Raw genomic sequence first — 19,175 nt, 5'->3', positions numbered from 1 at the left:
TCTGTATGAGTGCTGCCTCAATTATATGATGTATTCAAAGTTTGACAGGCTCTCCTCCCTACCTGTGTGATCAGTATGTCTGCCACTCTGTTGATAATGTAGTTCCTGTCGGTGGGCGAAACAAGGTTTTCTCGCCGGCGTTCTTTGAGACGAGACAGGAAATGTGTGTGAAGCTCCAGGAGGTTTTCCAAGCGGGGGAACAGACAGTCCAGCCTACTCGAGTCCATCTGGAGGTTCTCCCTCAGCTCTCGAACGTAAACATGCAGCATTATCTTCAGTGTCCGCACATGGTGCATCTCCGTCTGCATCAGCTCTGTGTAGTGGCATAAAGTGACATGTTTATGTTCTGCCATGAAAAGCACATGTACAGTAATAGTTTGCAATGTATGTCTCAAGCCATCCTTCCATTTAAAAAAATTGGCAGGGCCCAGCATAAACATTATTTTGATGGACCCCTGCTGTGTCACCAAATCCCATCAAGTTATCGAGTTATCTATCTGTCCTCAGAACACGTAACTCATTCCCTGATCAGGTTCATGACCCAAGAAATCCCACTTACCATATATCACATCCTGTCTCTTCACTATTTCTTTAGCGTGCTTCTTAACATACTGCTGGTCAACTGCCAAACTCCAAGACTCTGCCTCCAGGTCCTGGGCATCAGACTCCAGATCAGACCGCACTGCTGCATGGTGAGCATCTGAGGAAAAGAGCCAACAGATCAAAAACTATGAAACATTACTGTGTTATAATCAAACACTCTTCTTAAACTGATTGATGACACAACATTAAAATTAATTATTTCCTTTAAAATTACCTCAGGATTCTCAAGTCTTTAGAAATTTTAATTCAAGAATCCTCAACATTTTATACCCTCTATAAATAAAAAAGCATTTTCAAGAAATGACTCCTTCAAAAAGTCTTCCAATAACCAATTGTGAAGCATCCAAAATGTAACCAAATATTAGCTTAAGAATAGTTTACTGCTGACTTAATGTCTCCTTTGTCTTTTTATATTTTGGCATTGTTAAAACGATAGAGACACCAGTTGCAAGTTGCAATCTGATCTAAGTAATCCTGGCTCAACAACAGAAAGTATCCATACTTTAATAAAACTAAACTTTTGAAACAATGAAATATGAGATAAATTCAACCTAAAAAAAAAGTGGCATCCAGTCTTAACAGTAATATGCATTTTAAATGGGATGGATCTGGTTAAGTGAGTTACTGCATGAGTTGAGGATGAATATTCAACTCACAGGTGACTGAGGAAAAAGATTAAGTCTTTTTTTTCTTTAATCTGAGTTCATCTAGATGACGGAATTTACAACTGTTACAATAAAGTTAAAGAAAGTAAAATAATCAAAGCAGAACCACACTTGTTCGGGAGAGTGGTCTGGATGGGTGGGTGTGATGTGATTTTTTTATTTTCATATCTGTGAAAGGAGAGAACAACTCACTAAAATGGGTCTCATGATGGCAGCTTAAAAAAACCAAAACCCCCCAAAAAACCAAAACAAAAACGTGTACTTGATGTTCACCATACAGTAATTTACTACATCCCATGTTTAACAAGGAATAATTTATTCAGGGTATTCAATATATCCTACTCAAACTGAGAAACAGCCTGCTGGGATTTATGTTTATTTACATTATTTATTAACCAATGATACTTTTAAATGTAGGGACATCCTTAAAAAACATGTTTGTGAGAAGGATTTCTGAAACTACTGATTATAAGTTGTTGTCTGTGGGTGTCAGATTAATGTCTGTTTTTCATGGTAAAGGTGTGTCTGATAACAAAATTAACTCTGGACAAAACAATAACAAAGAAAAAAAACCTGAAGACTCCAAGAAAACACTGAAGCATGACACCAGAGGTACAATCTTCGATGTCTTTTTTGAAACCATTAGCAAAACTAGGAGCCTAGTTAGCGTGTCTCTCTCCCACACAATCCAGCTTAATGAGAAAGAGTGAGGTCACCCCTGACTCTACAAAACATTCTCCTCCCTGAAATGAAGAAAACTCCCTTAAGACAAACTACCGTTCTAGGCAAATGCATAGATCTGAATAATACTGAGTAGGCTGAGAAAAGGTTAGAAAAAAACAGTCACCACCACAACTAATAGGGGCAGGATGAAAATAAAATAAAATAAAATAAAAAAATCGATACAGCAACAATACCTCCATTTTCAATACATTACTGATACACGGACTCTAAGTATCAATACATTGTTTTTAAAACATGAGACCGCTCAAAACTGATGCCGACTCTCCGTTTCCGTACTGGAAACACAGAGAGTCTGCTGGAGCTTTGTCACTAGAAGCACATTCATAGTCCTTTGTCAAAGTTTCTGTGTGGTAACTGTGGTGTAGCTGAGCTAGCAGCTCTACTACAAGAGACGCTCTGGTGTGTGTGTGTCTGTGGTGGAGTGTCAGTGCTTAGCTGTAATGAAGCTGTTAATCATGTTAACGGTTATCTTGTAAAGCGCTGAATATCTTGTCAACTCAGAATATAGCCCAGTTCGTTATTGGTGGGTCAGTTGTTGTTTTTACTGCCACAGAATAAATCCTTGCACAAACTGAGGCTACAGTTTTCAGTGGTTGGATATTTAGACCATTTCTTCATGATAAATTGTGTATCACAGGATTGCCTTTGTTGTGATATATCATCATCATGGGATAAATATTGTGATAGTATCGTAGCATGAGCTCATCTGTGATTCCCGCCCATCATAACTAATTTCACTACACAGTACACAATTTCAACCAAAAGAGTGAAACTGCTAGACTTGGTGTTCAATCCCCATCTCAATAAGTCAACCTACCTTCTACGATGATAGACTCGGTGGTGGAAGGAGCGAGGGAAATGGCGTCTTCATTGCAGCGTTTGGAGCGGAGAGCATCGGCCTCATCCATCTCCCCAGGGAGGGATCTGAGGGATGACAACCACAGGTCCAAGGTTGCATACATGCTGAAACTAGTACCCTAAATAAACTTCCAACTTCCGAAATTCCAGCCAACATTCACCAATCGCAATGACATTCAACAAAACAAAAAACACACACACACACAAAAAAAACAAAAACAGCTACATTCTTCTCTCTCCTTTTTCTCAAATTTTCCTAACCATCACTCTCTTGTGCTCTTGTTAACACTTCATCTTCATCTGTCTCTCCTTCCTTCTCCCTATACACTTGTCATTGCAATGTAGTGGAACACTAGTCCACATTGAGAACCGCCTAGACCCAGACAGACTTTCAAAAGGCTGTTATAATAAGGAAGACAGCTTGCCTTGATATGTCAACTATAAATACCCATCTTACGATGACATAGAAAAAAACACTATATTTCAGTAGCAAAGAAAATAATCTAAAAATATTCAGCATTTACATACAGTACATCCTACAAATATTATTAGAGATTCAAAAGTAAGATTTGTTTAAAGAGAAAAAAAAGCTAGGAAAGACAAATAAACAAGCATTCTGCACAGAAAAGGTCTTTACTTAATTGTAACTTGCATGGCAGAGATACTGACCCTGAGCTACTGTGGTGATGGAGGCTGTGGCCAAGACTGTGGGCAGAGGCTGCAGTAGTGTTGGTGGTATGGGCGGCAGTAGGCTGAGTGTTTGGTCCCCGCGGACTAATGGTCATGCCTGGGGCGCTGAGAACACTTGGGTATCCATCCAGGAACTGTGATGAGGCTGTGACTGAATGCTCCCGCTCTCTGTCTCGGTCTTTTAACGCTGGGGAAAAAAGCCGAGAGACAGGTGAATGCAGGAAATGAGAAGGGACGGAGGAAGAACATGAAGAGAAATGAGCAGAGGAGAGGGAGGATGGAGAAGATGACCAGCTGAGAGGAGAGGACGACAATGAGGATGATGAGGATGATGAGGACAATGAGGACGAAGAGGCGAGTGGATGCTTGTTTGACTCCTTTCCACGTCGACGCCAGTATTTTTTCAGCCAGGATCGAGGCAGGGATCGGAAGAATCGGCAGGTGATCAGGTCGCGGTGCATCAGCACTCGCACCCCAACACGTCCAGACAGACCCCATGATGAGGCAGAGGAAGAGGGTGAGGTAGAGGAGGATGGTTTAGCAATCCTGGAGGCCCTTGTGGTTTGGCTAGTGCTCTCGGTCATTGCCCAGTCCATTGCGAATGTCACTATTTAAGAGTAGTGGCAGAGGGAGAAGGATACTACTCCAAACTCCAAGGTAAGCTTCAACAGTAGCCGTTGCAGTATCAGTTGTTCGTATTTCATAAGTAAGTGATGCACCTTCACTGGTGTAAACCACCCAGATGCTTCATATATAAAGTCTCATAGAAACTTCTGGAAAAGAGGCAAACCCTTTCTTGCACTTTCTGGTTCTCAACTCCTCCTTCTGCTCCCCGTCTTCCCGACCCCCTGCACAAGCTACTGATTGGCTGGACAGGACATGAAGTGAAATTAGGTGTGTGGTTGATAGGGATCCAGCTGTTCTCAAGAGAATAACAACTGCTGCAGGAGATTAATTTAAGCTGCTGCCACTGCTCATGTCTCCTGTGGGTTCAATCACATGAACAAGGATGGACCAGTCCATAACAGCTGCATATTTATTCTCAGGGTAATCAATTTAACAATTAAAAATATTCTTTTTAAAATAATTTACAAAAGTCTTATTTTTGTTTCCTTATGTTTATCTTTGTGTGCCGATATAAATTCAACTACTGAATATATGTGTTGTACAATATTACTAAATCTATGTATCCTGGGGTTTGGACAAGAACTGGACCAGAGGTAAATCACCTGCCTGTTCTTAACAAAGGCTAATCATCACCTCTTCCTACAGCCTGTTGGAGGCCAATCTTTTTGGTATACTGTATGTTTGTCACCCCCTGAAGAGGAGAAAGATTTGCAAACTGAAGAAAAAAATAGGATGATTCCATACTAAAGGTCATCATGGTTAATCTTTTTAATCCTCTGCAAAACACCAGAGATGCAACCAGCTCTCTTTAATTTGACACCAGGGGACCCAACCACCTCCCCATCCATCAGTGCGTCCCCTCTACATCAACTGATCTGTCGGAGTCATGGATTTTCTACGTACCAAGGTTAGGAGATCCAGATGGGCCTGTCCTCCGTATGGAATCTCTCTGTGTCGAGAAAATAGAAAACACATTTTTCAAGGCCATTCTCTCAAGCTCTCTTCAGCTGAGTGACAGATTACAAATGTGTAGATGTCTACAAAGTGCTAAAATGGTAAGAACTCAGTTTACTAAACAAACTAAGTAAGAGCATAATGCTCCCTGCCAAAAGTAAATTTCTGTTTCTCTGTATTAGCGTTACAGTTCTTAAATGTAGAGACCTATTTACTGCTACATCAAAGGTTCTGTTACAGCTAATGTGCATCTGCTGTAAAATTTGACTACAGAGAATAGAGCGGGGGCTACATGCTGAAAGCAAGAACTGCAGGAAGTGTTTGTTGCGAGTGAAGACACATAGAGCAGGTTGAAGAAGGTTCAGTAATCTACTCTGTTTCTGTAAAGCTAGTCACATTTTCATTTTTGCTTTTAGCAAAGCCATGTTTGTCTCAATTACAAAGAGAAAGAAAGTGAATGTAACTAACCCCAATGTCTTAGATTATATAATGCATGCACTTCAAAGCCTGCTGTGGCACAACATACATCTAGTGCAACAGTGGCATTACAGCAATCAGAGGCTTTAATTCTCTGCTATAAATATGCAACCTGAAATCTAATTCTGCACCATACACATCTATATTGAGACTGCTAATACACTGCTATGAAGAAGCAAAAATCTGAGTGAAGTGTGACAACAATACTGACAATGTTTTTCTTGGTCTTGTGGTCATGTTTTCTTTACTCTCAACTCATGTATTGTATGTGCAACTGATACAAACTCTGACCATGTACGAGTGCATATAAAACAGTGTATATAAGCAAAGTAATGGAGCACAATGGGAGTTTAGGGACTGGGGCTACTCCACTGCAACCTTTGTTTTTCTATGCTCTAGTGTGGTGTTTACCTTATTCCTGCTGCTGGTGCAGTCACCCAGCAGAGACTTGCAGCTCTTGTGAACGTTCACAGCACAATCTGAAAAACAGCAGGACAGGAACTCAGAGACATTATTGCATTAGTCTTGCTGGACCAGTAGCACATGATACATAGAGTGAGACAGTAAACCGAGTTTTTAAATTTAAAAGGCCATATAATAGCTCCTGAAGGCAATGTTCAAAGTTGAGGCGGTGATTCAAGCAAAGTTACTTAAACATAAGCCTGGAGGCAAACTTTTTCAGCTGCCTGCAGGTTTCAAGTATTTGTTTTCAGATGAGTTTTCTCATCGCAAAGCGGAAGAATCACTTCCCCCTTCCATGAGACTGGTACAGTAGTAATTCAGTGGCCCGTGTTTGTTTACACCTACAGACCCACATGGTCGGCAGGTCAGGAACCCCCTCCTTTTCACAGTAATGTGTTTCTCTTTCGGTCTACTTTTCTCCCTGTATGGAGATCGGAGCTACTGCTGTCAGGTTTAGATACAATGACTGATTGCATTTCTGCTGATTAGCACAGATACATATCAGAGTTGTTTTGGAAAAAAAAACACACACACAGTTGGATATTAAGATCCCCTCTCCATGTTCTCAACTACAAGAAAGACAAAACACTATTAAAATATAATTCAATCTTGCTGCCTGGCTACATACTGTATAAGGTAAACAACAGAAGCCTTTCACCAGGCTGGCCAACCAAATTAAGGTATCACTATGCAAAGTCTGATCCCAACCTAGCCAGGTAAAACCAAGCTGACGTAGACAAGAAGCACATGTCCTTCGATGCAAAACACTTACAGATGTACACAAGTGTAAAAATGTGCACAAATAAACTCTCTGTAGAGAGGCTGGTCAGTAGACACACAGTTGATGAGTTAAACAGACTGATGTAATGCAGCAATTAGAGAAAAGTGGCCTTTAGCTGCCTGAATGATGTGGGTCACTCAATGATGGAGAATACTAGAGAAAAAAAGTGACTCACCTGTGTTAAAGTATTCAGATTAAAGATTTATAACAAGGAACATTTTCATCTGTTTTTCTTGTGAAATGGTTAGGAAGGAAGTAATATTTATGTGTTGTAACAATATAAACATAATCGTTTTAAAATCCCTTCTTCATCCAGCACTGATACCTTCACGTATACCATGTTACACTGTTGTACGCACGAGGCACAACGGGGATTGTTTGAATCTGGTTACATAGCTCTATGACAAAGGTGGCACTCCTAGGAACAACACAATGTAAACATGGCTCATACTAGCAACTTCCACTAACTGCTGTACGGCCTCCAGTAACGGCCTCTATTGCTTATTACTCCTCTGTGCACTACTGCAGTACAATGGAGACAATGATAAAAACACTCCTTCCTGTACAGTGAAAGCAATAAGCAATGAGAGAGATAATCATTTTTGCGTGTGTGGGTCAAGTGAGGAGGCCAAAAAAGGATTAAGTGCATATATTATGTCAGTATTAGTGTAATCTCTCTTCATTTACATTTTAGATCTAGGCCTAACTAATTTCCTCTATGACTTCACTTCATTCACGATCTAAAACCCACCCTCCTCTGCCTCCCTCTCTCTGGTAATAAATTAACAATTGCTGGCTGACCTGAAGGAAAAAGAAAACAGAAACTGGCCTCTGAATAATCTTCACCAGGAGTGCTGTGTCCCTCTTTGACTTGGGTCCAGTAGTACTGAACTGCTACATTGTATGCAAGCCCTATAAATCCCTCTGTAGGCACCGAGTACTGCACAGTTTGCCAAAAAGCACAAAATATCTAATATGAACACCTTATTACTTTGGATCAGGTGGTCTTCTTCAGATTTCACCACAGAACAGACTTGGTTTTTTTTTTACCTTTAGAGGACACAGGCAGTAAAGTCAGTAATCCAGCAAACTCATCAGCAGTCAAGCAGCCAGACCCGGAGATAATTTTCCACCTTGCTCCGACTAATATTCAAAATTCCTATAACTCTGCCAGCCTGGCTCTTTCAGACAGAAGCCAAAAGCACAACATGCCCTCAACGTCTAAGTCTACCAGGCCAGTAGTACACTTTCAACAAAGCCCAAACGCACTGACTGAGCAAGACTGGGGAAAGTATTGTTAACAATGATCAGTGGATCTTGTTTGGTAAAGCAGATATAGATGGAAAAAAAAAGCAAGGTCATTTCAACGTTATTTAAAGTCATCACTGAAGATTCCAAGAGTAAGCTGTTTCCTTTTAGGAATGTGTAGTATTGGTGATTATACGTAAATAGTAATCAGAAGAATTCTTGCTTAGTTGAAGTAAAAGATTATTCTAAGATAAGCAAGAACACTGTGTTGACCGTGTACTGATATTGCAGCACTTATCAGCACTGCCTTCAGCTACAGACCACCTCTAAGATTAGTAACAGCACAGTCAGTGATACCGACGGTGAAAATACACCAGAACTGCAACTGAAAATGAGCCAGGACCCACAGATCAGAGTACATCCAGCTCCACCCGTTGGGCGTACAAAGTGTTTCATACAGTTTCAATCATCTCTGGCGACTCACTCGGTTGAGTCAACAGTACAATGGTTTGCTGCTGATCCACAGGACACCATCAAAAACCACCACCACACCCATCATCTGCTGACTGGTAGCTACTCTATCACAAAAGAAGTACACTTGTGGTGCACCGTACACACTTCAGTGAGTCAGTCACTCAACTAGAAATTCAAACCAAGCCTCAGTTTCCACTGCGATCAGTAGAATGATAGATGTGCATCATTCTCTCTGGCTTACCCTGAGCCTGCCCCCCCCCCCCAAAAAAAAAGAAAGAAAGAAAGGAAAAAGTATCACTGACAAACAACAAAAATGTCAAATCAAGTTAAAATCATCTGAGAATTTACTCTTACTGAGAGAACGTGCTGCCTGGTGTTATCTTACACCCTTACTGAAGGGTGGGTCCTTCAAGGGAAAGGTTACCTCATGCAACAACAAACTGCAACATCTGCACCAAGGGAACAACATTAGCACCAGCCAAACACTGGTAAATTAAGTAATGTCCATGTTTTCTTTTTTAGACTTTCTACTATGGTTTTGAGGTGGTTGTTGGGTTTTTTTTTGTTTTTTGTTTTTTTTAAATCATCCTCCACAAAAAACATGAACACACAAATACAGACACATTTACAGAGCTTCTATCTCAACATTTAGGTTAAGTTAACATTACCTGTGGTTTCCTATTCTTGTTATAGAATAAACCCCTGTGCACCCTCTACAGTACACAGGAAAAAATCAAGCTACCACAATGAGTTGTCACACACTAACTTAAAAGAAAAGGGGCCACAACAGATGTTTTGATGGTGGTACCTTCTCACACAGTAGCCAAAACCTGACATCACCTGCTTCCCGTGTCTGCTTGCATGCACATATATGTCAGAGGTTAGTTCTAATTCTTGGAGACAATATCGGACAAAAACATCAACACTTGGGGCAAAGCGGCCAGCCACCATGACATCATCTGGTGAAACAGGAGGAACTGGGGCTTGGAAAGCTTAATACTCAGTGAAGCGAAACATCTCCGTCGGTCACATTTCTCTCCCGGAAAGCTTGTGGAAAGCTCAACCTTACTTCTGTAAAGTCACAAAAGAGCAATTATTTCACTGATTCAACTCATTGCTCCTCTGCTGATTAGGCCTCTTTATGGGCACTTATATCAGCCACCTGACTAATTAGACACATAGACACAGGAAAAATAGATGACAAAACAATTAAAGAGGTGAAAATCAACTGAGATGTGCTCAGTAGGGACAGGGAGGCAGCCAGATCCTGGGTCTTGTAAAAAGGCAGACATCCAGAGAGTCAGGCATGCTGGAAGGCAAAGCAGTGATGCATGGAGAAGTGGTGTACTAACAGGGTGAGATGGGTGAGACCCAGAGTCAGTGGAGAGGGCTGTTATGCTCTGGCAGACCTGCCAAGCACAATTAGCACCATGTGACCCAGTCAGATCAGAGTGAGGGACAGGCTGAATGGTCACCCCTCAGCCTGGGTCATTCCTATTGCCTGATGCCTGTAAAGCACTGTTAATGTAGCGGGAGGGCATCGCCTGCACGGCTGAGGAATGACAAGAATTTGACACTCCAGAAAACATAACTTAAACACATCGAGGATTATGCACTTTTACAGTACCAACTCAGAGCCAATTATTACAGGTTGGGAACACAATGAGGAGTAGACTGTTATACACTGGCAGATGGAGACCAGCCCAGATTTACACAACAGATAGGAGTGACTAAGCTGTAGATAAGTGTATGGTTGCTTTAACTAACCTTTGGATTTCATGTCACCGTTACATATGAGTACAACTGCACACTTGAACAGCTCAAACTTGTTTAAACAATAAAAGTGATCTTGCGTGCTATCGTTAGCAATCACCTGTTGAGGTTCATGCAGAGTCTGACCAGACAAACTGCAGATAATACACTAAAAAGTTAACCTGGGAGGAGTTATGAGCAACATGCAGACACGAAGACTAAAGACATTAACGTGTTTACTTGTTAGTTTATAAAATACATCACTTTAATTTAATGAAAGCCCACCCAGCGATGTTTCAAATAGAAGCGGTTGTAGGCAGGCTAACACGCTAGCCTTAAGTGGCTTGTTAGCCAGCCAGTTACGTTAAGACTAACTGCGATTTAATTTGAGCAAGTTTGTGATAAATTACACGTAGGGGAAACTTCAGAGGACGGTTTTCCTGGTTAACGCACTGGTTTGAACCCGACATAACAACATGCCTTTAGGGGGGGAAAAGCGATAAGCGGTTGACTGTGATTAGCATCTTAGCTGGGCTAGCTAGCGGCCAGGATGCCTGAAAAGTCCATTGAGCGAAACAAACGGGAGTTCATCCACCTGATCCCGCTGGAGACCATCGCTACAGTAAGTTAGCTGCTTCTTACCATTACAGTTTGAGTTGAATCAGCTGCATCCAAACAGAGAAGTAGTCTGCCCCGTTAGCTCAATAAGTTTGGGTATTGAAATCAGCAGCAACAAGTATCCCACATTCTTGGTTTTGTCCAGTTTTGTGTCCTACTCTCCTCTAGGAACAATCTCTGGCATACAAACGACGCATTCCACAGGCTGAATCCCCACAGGGCTGGGTTCAATTAAAGGGACACTAACTTGTTTTCTCACGCCTCTCTGTGTGTATGTGTGTATGTGAGTGTGACTGTGTGTGTGTGCACCAAAAGCACAAGTGTCAAAATGTAGGATTTGCCTCTATATCACTCTCAACAGCCATTTTTTGATGAATGGAGAAAGACAAACATGGAGGCAAATGTCTTATTGGTTTCTGGTTCATGTCAATTTGAAGAAGTGCAGCCTGAATCATACTGGATGTGTGGTGCCCTGTGCCTAGTGATATATGCCAGAACAACTTTGTTTAATAAGCACACTATTTAAAAACAACATTACATGCCCCTCTGCCAGACTGGAGCATTAATAAATGTCCTGAGTTTATTACAGCCTTTGTCTCCCAAACATCAAGAGGAGTAAAGGAACTTATTAGGCTACAGATATGACATAATGAAGTGGTACTGCCTTGAAATAATGCAATTCAAAGAAACTGAAATAGCACCAACAATGAAAATGATTTTACTTCCTCTTTTTTGGAAACGTTCTATTTGGTGATGTGAAATGGACACTGAAACTGCAAACTGTCCTGTAGCTGAGTGTTTCTTTTTGTTTAGAGACCGCATTTTCGCTCAAGAGGATTCTCCCCCTGACAGACCATGTGGTTTATAAGAAGACAGCCTCTGGATTGCAATCATGTCAACAGACCTGTCTAAGCAGCTGACATGGCTGTGTCATGATGGTGTAAAGGAAATACCCTGCTTGGGTTAAAAAGTATCACTTTTAAAATAATCTGTATCCACTTTTATAGGGGCTATGGAAGAGCAAAGTACAGAGAAACAACAGTTCATGCAGCCATATCACATCAGAAGAATTAACATTTATTTTAACTAATAATACAGACAAAATACTTTTTAGTGTGTTGCTTTTTCATCAAAAAATTAGATGAATTAAAAACTTGATTCTGTGTGTTTGTGGTAAATAAATGATGTACAAGCACTGGTCTGTGACTAACTATTTATAGGTACTAAGTAGGTACAGTAAAACAAAATTTAGCAACCATTTTACTTTTTACTCCACACATCTGTCAGCTACAGATCGTAGTAATTTTTCTGATTATTTTAAACATATGATTGGCTTCAAATATGATTGATTATGATGTCTAAAGTTTGCTTAAATTAGCTCAATCACTACACTAAAATGCTGCATACTGACTACTTTACTTTTGATATTTTTAGTATATTTTGCTTTTTTAACTAAAATGTTGTAAGCAAGACTTTTTAGTTATAATCCTGTATTTTTACACTGAAGTACTGCAACTTTTACTTAAGTAAAATATCTTAGTACTTCTACCACTAGTTTAAATACCTATGAAATAGCTATATCTTACTGAAATCTGAACTGAACTGTATTATTATCTTACTAGTTTATCTCCACTGGTGCGCTTCAAATGTTTTTAATGCACTTTAATGCCACATTTAATGCATCTACTACCAAAGGCTGTGGCAAGAATAATGATACACAATAATTAGTTTCTGCCAAATTTGACCCCTCCAATTGTTTTGATTATTTCATTGATAAGCCTACTTGTTTTAAATGTGTTTTATAATTCTTAAAAAAAGCTATTCCTCCTGCTATTTCAAACAACTATTACCCGTTCATCATGCAGTCTGTATTCTTGGATCGCAGTTTTTTCCACTGTAGTCTACTCACCGCTGCCTGCATAGTTTAACGTATTGCAGAGCTTATCAGCTGACTGACAGGCTGCAGAGGAGTGGCATAAGAATGAGAGAAAGAGGAGCTGCAGGGTGTTGATATGTCCTGCACAGGTCTACTCCATGAATGGACATGAGAGGCTGTGGTTGCCTTCAGTCAAAGCAGGGCCTAGTTTCTTATTGTCAGATCTCATCCAACACACAAAAGAGTCAGGAAATGTGAAGAATATTACAAGACGTAAGAAAAAAGTTAAGGCCTGCTGTCGTGTCATGTAAACACCTGTCAGAGGATTGTACTGATACATCAGATAAGAGATAAGTTGTTCTAAGTTGTGCAAAATCTAGAGCCGCAGCAATCATACAATGCAGAAAAAAAGTGCAGACAATGTTATTGTAAATAAGTTCAAACGCTGTGATTGGGAACTGAAAGGGAATGGTGTCTTCTTTTTAGAAACAAGTGCAAAAGACAAGCTACAGTGAATATGCTGAATGGCTATAATCACTTTAAGAGTTATGACATTATGGTGATTGCAAAGATGAAGTGAGAATTTGCTATTTAAATGCTCTGTAATCTGCTGCATAACAAAGATGTCAACATATATATTAAAATGACACAAAGTCAGAAATAGGCATGTACTCCACCCAAGAATAGTATTTTGGTGTTCAAAGATTAAATCCTCTGTGTGTAATCGTCTATATGACCCTGTTTGTTTGATTATGTGCTTGAGTGCTCCAATAAGTGGTTGAGTGCGCAGGCGTGCAGTCACACAGGTATAAATAGATGCAGGGTTGTGTGTGAGCAGAACACCTGTGCACGTGTGTGTGTCAGCTTAAGTATGAGCGTGGGTACGTGTGCAGTTGTCGCTGTGGCGTTACTCACTCGTGCACTGCATGCTGTGTTTTTTCTGCAAGGTCTTGCTGCACAGTGAGCAGGTGGCACAGCTGGAGAAAAAGCCTGGCACCAAATTATGGCTGTTATTGTACACTTTCTCTTTCTCTCTGGCCTCCTTCTCCTTCCCCTTCTCTTTCTGCAGCTCTTTTTCTCGGATCTTACCCTGCAGGAGGAACAGAAAGAGCAAACAGAGAGGTTTGCGTTTACATGCAAACTTATGTGTTCATTTTCTGCACAAACTCAATGGCTGGGTATGACAGCTCATAACTGTGTCAGAGGCAGGATATATAACAGGGTTTGTGTAAGGAGATTAGTGTGTCGTGTGCATAGCAACATGCACACCAGTGAACTGTTTAAACCTCAGGATTTGTTTTTAGTAATATGTAAATACAACAGCAACTGAATTCACTTTCCTGAATTTTATATTTAAATGTGATGGAGTATTTTATCCAAAGAAGAACTATTGCTCTTAATTCTTATATTGTATTAGCCATTACAGTTAAGGCAGCATGGTATATTGCGCTATAAGTTCAAACCATTTGTCTGTGGTGTGTGTTTACCTTGTCTTTACTGAAGGAGCCCGTCACCCGGTTCCTCAGAGAGCTGAGAGTTCTCTTTACCTTGGTACCTTTCTCCACCTTCTCAAAATGATCATCCTCTTCCTCATTCCTGGTATAAGAAGAAGAAGAAGAAGAAGAGAATAAAATCCAGACCATAGTATACAGGAAATACCAACATTGTTCTTTTTTCCATTCCCACTTTTTCCATTCACTTGTATATTAATTAAGAATTATTTCATTGATCATCTGTGACTAATTTTTAATGTCATTACAAAGTCCATAGATGTGAAAATGTCCGAGGGGACAGTACAGACGGTACTTACTCTTTAGAGAGGAACTCATACCAAGTGACATTTCCAACCTCTTTGGTCTCTGATTTGTTCCTCTGCTTCGCTCTGTGGGAGACAATGAGATGATGTTATTGTGAAGAGAGACAGTAATTTTCAGAGGAAATCCAGTCTGAACTCTCTGAACCTTAAATCTAAGATTGTGAAATATTCAAAACAACATGCTGGGAAATTGTGATAAATGTGATAAATGTTAAGGAAAAATAAGAAACAATCAGAGAGTATAGATAAGTTGCATTCAATAAGCTGAGTTTCATTGTCAGGTGAGTGAAACATCAACTAAAAAAAACTTTTGTTGAACAGTCTCTTTCCGGACTCAGTGCCATACTGTGTCAGTGCACAATCAGAGGGATGCAAACACACATGCCAAAAAAAATGCATACGTGAACACACACTCACAGCGACACCCACACATACTGTGTTTTAAACTTGTCACAAACTGGCTCGCCCTTCTGTTGCTGCTCTTAATGTGATGGTGTTTGAGCAGTGGTAGGAGCAGGCAGACCTCCCTCTCCTGTTTACTTACCCATGGTACAGCTTTAGCTCCTGCAGAACTTTCTGTACCATCAGCCTAAGACAAACAAGACACTGAGGCTGAGTGGGGGCTGCGAGTGGAGGGGAGGGGAGGAGGAGACTTCTGGGAGCTGGGTGTCAAACTGTGATTTAGAGAAGAATCCTCCCCTGTCTGCTGCATCCACACAATCGCCAGACATACACACAGACAGTCACACAAGCACACATATACAATACACACACACACTTTAAGGGGCCATCTAAGGAGCTTGGAGAGAGGACTGTGGGAGGAGGACGTTGCAGATGTATGACATGTAGCAGAAATGTCAGAAGAGGCTGGGGAAATCCCCTCTGTTTTGTGGGAGTTAAAAAGATGAAGCAGACTATAACAATTTACAACTGCAGAACAGTATGTGCATACTGTACTGAACCATTCAAACGCTGCTACAGGTATAATTTACATGACACAAGTGACCATCACAAGTTGCCTCCTGCAGAAGAGTTCCTTTTCTTTCAAGTATCATTAAACCTGAGCTGTAAGTCAAACTGAAGCATCTTCTGGAAAGGAAATAGATATACAACTACATATTCCAAGTCACAAAGACCTCTGTAACTTAACTCAAGATTTTAGCACACTTAAACACTTAATCAATGACTGTGTAGACTTACATGTGGCTCTGTCCTTCAGTAGAATGTAAGTTTTCCTCAGGGTCGAACTCCTCTGCTACAGAACAGAGAAGGGAAAAAGTCAATTATGATGAAAAGGCCTCTTTACAGCTGCCTGCTGAGTGTAAAACACATCAATGAACATGTACTCTACATGCACAAACACTCAAACCCACCTCCTGCTGCCCTTGCAGCCTGTTTGGATGTCTGTACAACACGAGAGATGTGTGCAGCACGGGAACATTCGTCTGTTGCAAGAATCTCTGAGCGGGAGTACAGATGCCTGCCAGGAACACCAGCAGCCTGAAATCATTGCAGAATAAACACATGTGAATCATGCGCACATTAAATGTGAGTTAACTCCCTTCTTCAACATACAGCTGAAATACTAATGATGATAACTTTTACTTCCTCTTCATTAGTACATTCAGTATTTTTTGTCACTTGTCACTGGTTATTTTTCTTCAGGTTGTCAAAAGGCTGCAAATAAGTTACATTTAAATTCTGAGGTTATTTTGTGTCCAATGTTAAAGCTACCACCAATATCCTGTTATCTGGTTATATTCCTTTTGTCAATAAGTCCCATGAAAAAAGCAACAGATTTGTTTTACAGATATTAGACAATGGCTGAAAATAGCATTTGCATTTAGTTAAATGTATTGAATTTCTTTATTTGAACAGGCATAATGTACAAAGAACATTAGCCTTATATAAAACATGCAGAGCTATAAAATAAAACCAGATTTTAGAAAATTGCTATTTTGCACCTGTCCCTGGGCAGGAAAGTAAAATAATCTAATATACAGTATACAAACATCATCATCAAAATCATGCCCACATTCCTAACCCACCACCACCAACTTCAGTGGGAACCAATGGGCTTTGAGCTGAGCACCACAGTTATCTGACAGCTGGAGGTTGGAAGGTTTTGAGACAGACAACACATTGTTAGTTTTGGTCTTTTCGTGAGATTTATTGATAATAACAAAATCGTTATCCGTTAAGCATGAAGCATTGTTACCATGCTGGTGACCCTGGGTCTGTGACAGGAGACCCTCTGCTTGAGACCATCTGGCTCATCCCCAGGACAGGCTGTCTGGCTGTCACTCTGCTCCTGGGTGGACTGGAAGAGACTATTCTGTCTCTCCTCATCATCATCCTCTCTCTCTCCATCGCTGTCCATGGCCGTGGTATCCAGACTCAGCCTGGTAGCAGAGCACAACAACAAGTACAGCAGGGGGTTAGTCAGGCAGAAAATTATTTATTAACCAAACAAAACTTTTGCGTGAGATGCTCTTTAACCCAAGGTTATTTATGTTTTACTTTCAGGTTTGGTTTTTCAGAAAGTATTTTTGTGCACTGCTCACGCTGCAAAGTAACCTAGCTGACGAATTTAAAAGCTGTGAAAGAACAACCAACCAACTAAACCACCAGAAATTCAAGTCAGTTGAATAACACAGCAAATGAAGACAGTAATGAGAAGTCATACAAAAACAAACACTTCCTCTTACAGTATTATGCTGAAATTTAAGAAACACATCATCTATCCATCCTACCTCCTCCCCAGGTTAATGGGAGACAGAGGGACACCCCAGCTGTGCCTTCGAGATGTTGACATCGATCTAACCAGAATAGGAAAGCTGTCCAGGTCTTGCTCTCCATCAGAATCCATAGTGGTTTGCTCCTGTTCCCCTTCTGATCCTGTTACCGCTTTCTCCATTTCCATTGATCCTAATAGTCCATTCAGGTTAATTGTCAAACTAAGCCCTACTGCAGGGTCTGATGAGTCACCGCTGTCGATGATACAACCTGGCAACAATTTAGGACTAAGCTGAGAGACCACAAAGCTGTGGTGAGGTTCTTCTGCAGGGACTAAATAGGAGGGGGATATTGGTGCATTGACCTGAGGGCAGTGTGTGGTCAGAGAAGTCTGTACAGGTTGGTTGATGGCAGGACTGTCCGTGTTCAGTGGCACCTGTAGGCCAACTGTGAGGGTTTTGCTCTCTGGGCCTGTGGCTACTGTGGTTGCAGTCGACTGTGAAGCCAGAATCCCTCCCTTTAGGTCTTTGAAGTATTCAGAGTCTCTGAGAGAGGAGCTGAGGGCCAGCAGGTCTTCCACACTATTGCTCAACTCCACACCAGGACAGTCATAGTCACTGACTATTGAACACGCATCCTGCAGGTTATCAAGGGGGACAGGACGGAGCAATGAAATGTTTTAAAAGGTAGGGGAAAGAAAAGGAAGTGGAAAAAAGTTAACATCAGCAACAATCCAAACTTATGAACTAAATATAATTATAAAATGTTCCAAATGCAAGATAAAGTGTTTTACCTGGTCCTCATCAGTGTTACCAAAGAAGACATCCTCAGCGACAGAGGCAGGTGACAGTGAGGGGGACGATCCTGTCCCACTGAGAGCAGGAGGCTGGACACTGAGTTGGGCAATAGGAGGTCCACAGGGTTGACTACATGGTTTGCACTCTGATGCTGAAAAATAATGGATTAAATGTTTGTGAGCAACGTTTTTTACAAAAAATGCTATAGCCCTGACGCAGCTGATTTTAACACCACCCAAAATCAATTTGGGTGATCTTGTGTCTGATGGAAGAAACACTCTGTTGCAGCCCCTGCTCTAGCCTCTCGCTGAAAGCTCCTTTACATTTCCATTGCATAAACAGATTCCTTGATTCACATGATGCCACAAACCACCGTCACCACTGGCAACTGCTCGGTGAGCCAGCATTAGTCTCCATGTCAGTGGTGGAGAACTGGAGATTATTCCCTCACTGAGCATTCAGCTGCCCAAGAAGTTATGTGTTTGTAGTAATATACCGTAGTAAGTACGTTCTATATAAAGGAGATGTACATTACATAGGCAAATATGGAGTCTGATATCACATATTTTAGATAAATGGTGTGTAATTGTAGTATTTCTTATCTTTTACATTAATAAAAATAAACCTGTGCAGTGCTGCAGTACTCATGATGTCTGAAAAGTCTGTTGAGGCATCCTGATCATTGTTAGGGTTTCAGTCACACCATGCCCATCTGAGGAGGGGAGAGCCACAACTATGACAGGTTACATAAGTCTCATTTCATAAGGGACGCCTCCTGTGAACCTGCGCCTTTACCCTTAGCCAGCCTGGCTCTACAGTGCATGACTCAATTCTCTGAACACATTTGGCCTGTTTCTTTTCCCCACTGAAGGCTGAATCTCTGATTTAACATGAACCAGTGGAAACCGGTATTCTTCCATTATTATTTATATCAAACCATAGCAGAGATTTCAGGAATGATGAAAGAGATGCTGATAGATTGGGCACTGAGACTCTC

The 19,175-nt window shown here is 40.9% G+C and overlaps 1 protein-coding gene across 1 annotated transcript in view; it reads right to left on the bottom strand.

The window, feature by feature from the left end:
* Window positions 1–18,286, bottom strand: part of arhgef18b (rho/rac guanine nucleotide exchange factor (GEF) 18b) — a 37,062-nt gene extending 18,776 nt beyond the window's left edge. The window contains exons 1-15 of the mRNA XM_053322056.1: window positions 18,175–18,286; window positions 17,399–18,018; window positions 16,864–17,047; window positions 16,019–16,145; window positions 15,846–15,900; window positions 15,190–15,234; window positions 14,640–14,711; window positions 14,317–14,425; window positions 13,745–13,919; window positions 6,030–6,097; window positions 5,091–5,136; window positions 3,540–3,747; window positions 2,830–2,936; window positions 560–700; window positions 63–313 (exon numbers count right to left, since the gene is read on the bottom strand). Of these exons, the coding sequence (XP_053178031.1) occupies window positions 63–313; window positions 560–700; window positions 2,830–2,936; window positions 3,540–3,747; window positions 5,091–5,136; window positions 6,030–6,097; window positions 13,745–13,919; window positions 14,317–14,425; window positions 14,640–14,711; window positions 15,190–15,234; window positions 15,846–15,900; window positions 16,019–16,145; window positions 16,864–17,047; window positions 17,399–17,568 (1,758 nt within the window). The 5' untranslated portion in view covers window positions 17,569–18,018; window positions 18,175–18,286. The remainder of the gene's footprint in view (window positions 1–62; window positions 314–559; window positions 701–2,829; window positions 2,937–3,539; window positions 3,748–5,090; window positions 5,137–6,029; window positions 6,098–13,744; window positions 13,920–14,316; window positions 14,426–14,639; window positions 14,712–15,189; window positions 15,235–15,845; window positions 15,901–16,018; window positions 16,146–16,863; window positions 17,048–17,398; window positions 18,019–18,174) is intronic.
* Window positions 18,287–19,175: the final 889 nt, after the last annotated feature.

The sequence above is a fragment of the Scomber japonicus genome, chromosome 7, assembly GCF_027409825.1.
Source record: "Scomber japonicus isolate fScoJap1 chromosome 7, fScoJap1.pri, whole genome shotgun sequence".
Lineage (NCBI taxonomy): Eukaryota > Metazoa > Chordata > Actinopteri > Scombriformes > Scombridae > Scomber > Scomber japonicus.
Note: the sequence above shows the minus strand (reverse complement) of the source record. Positions and strands in the feature narration are given on the sequence as shown.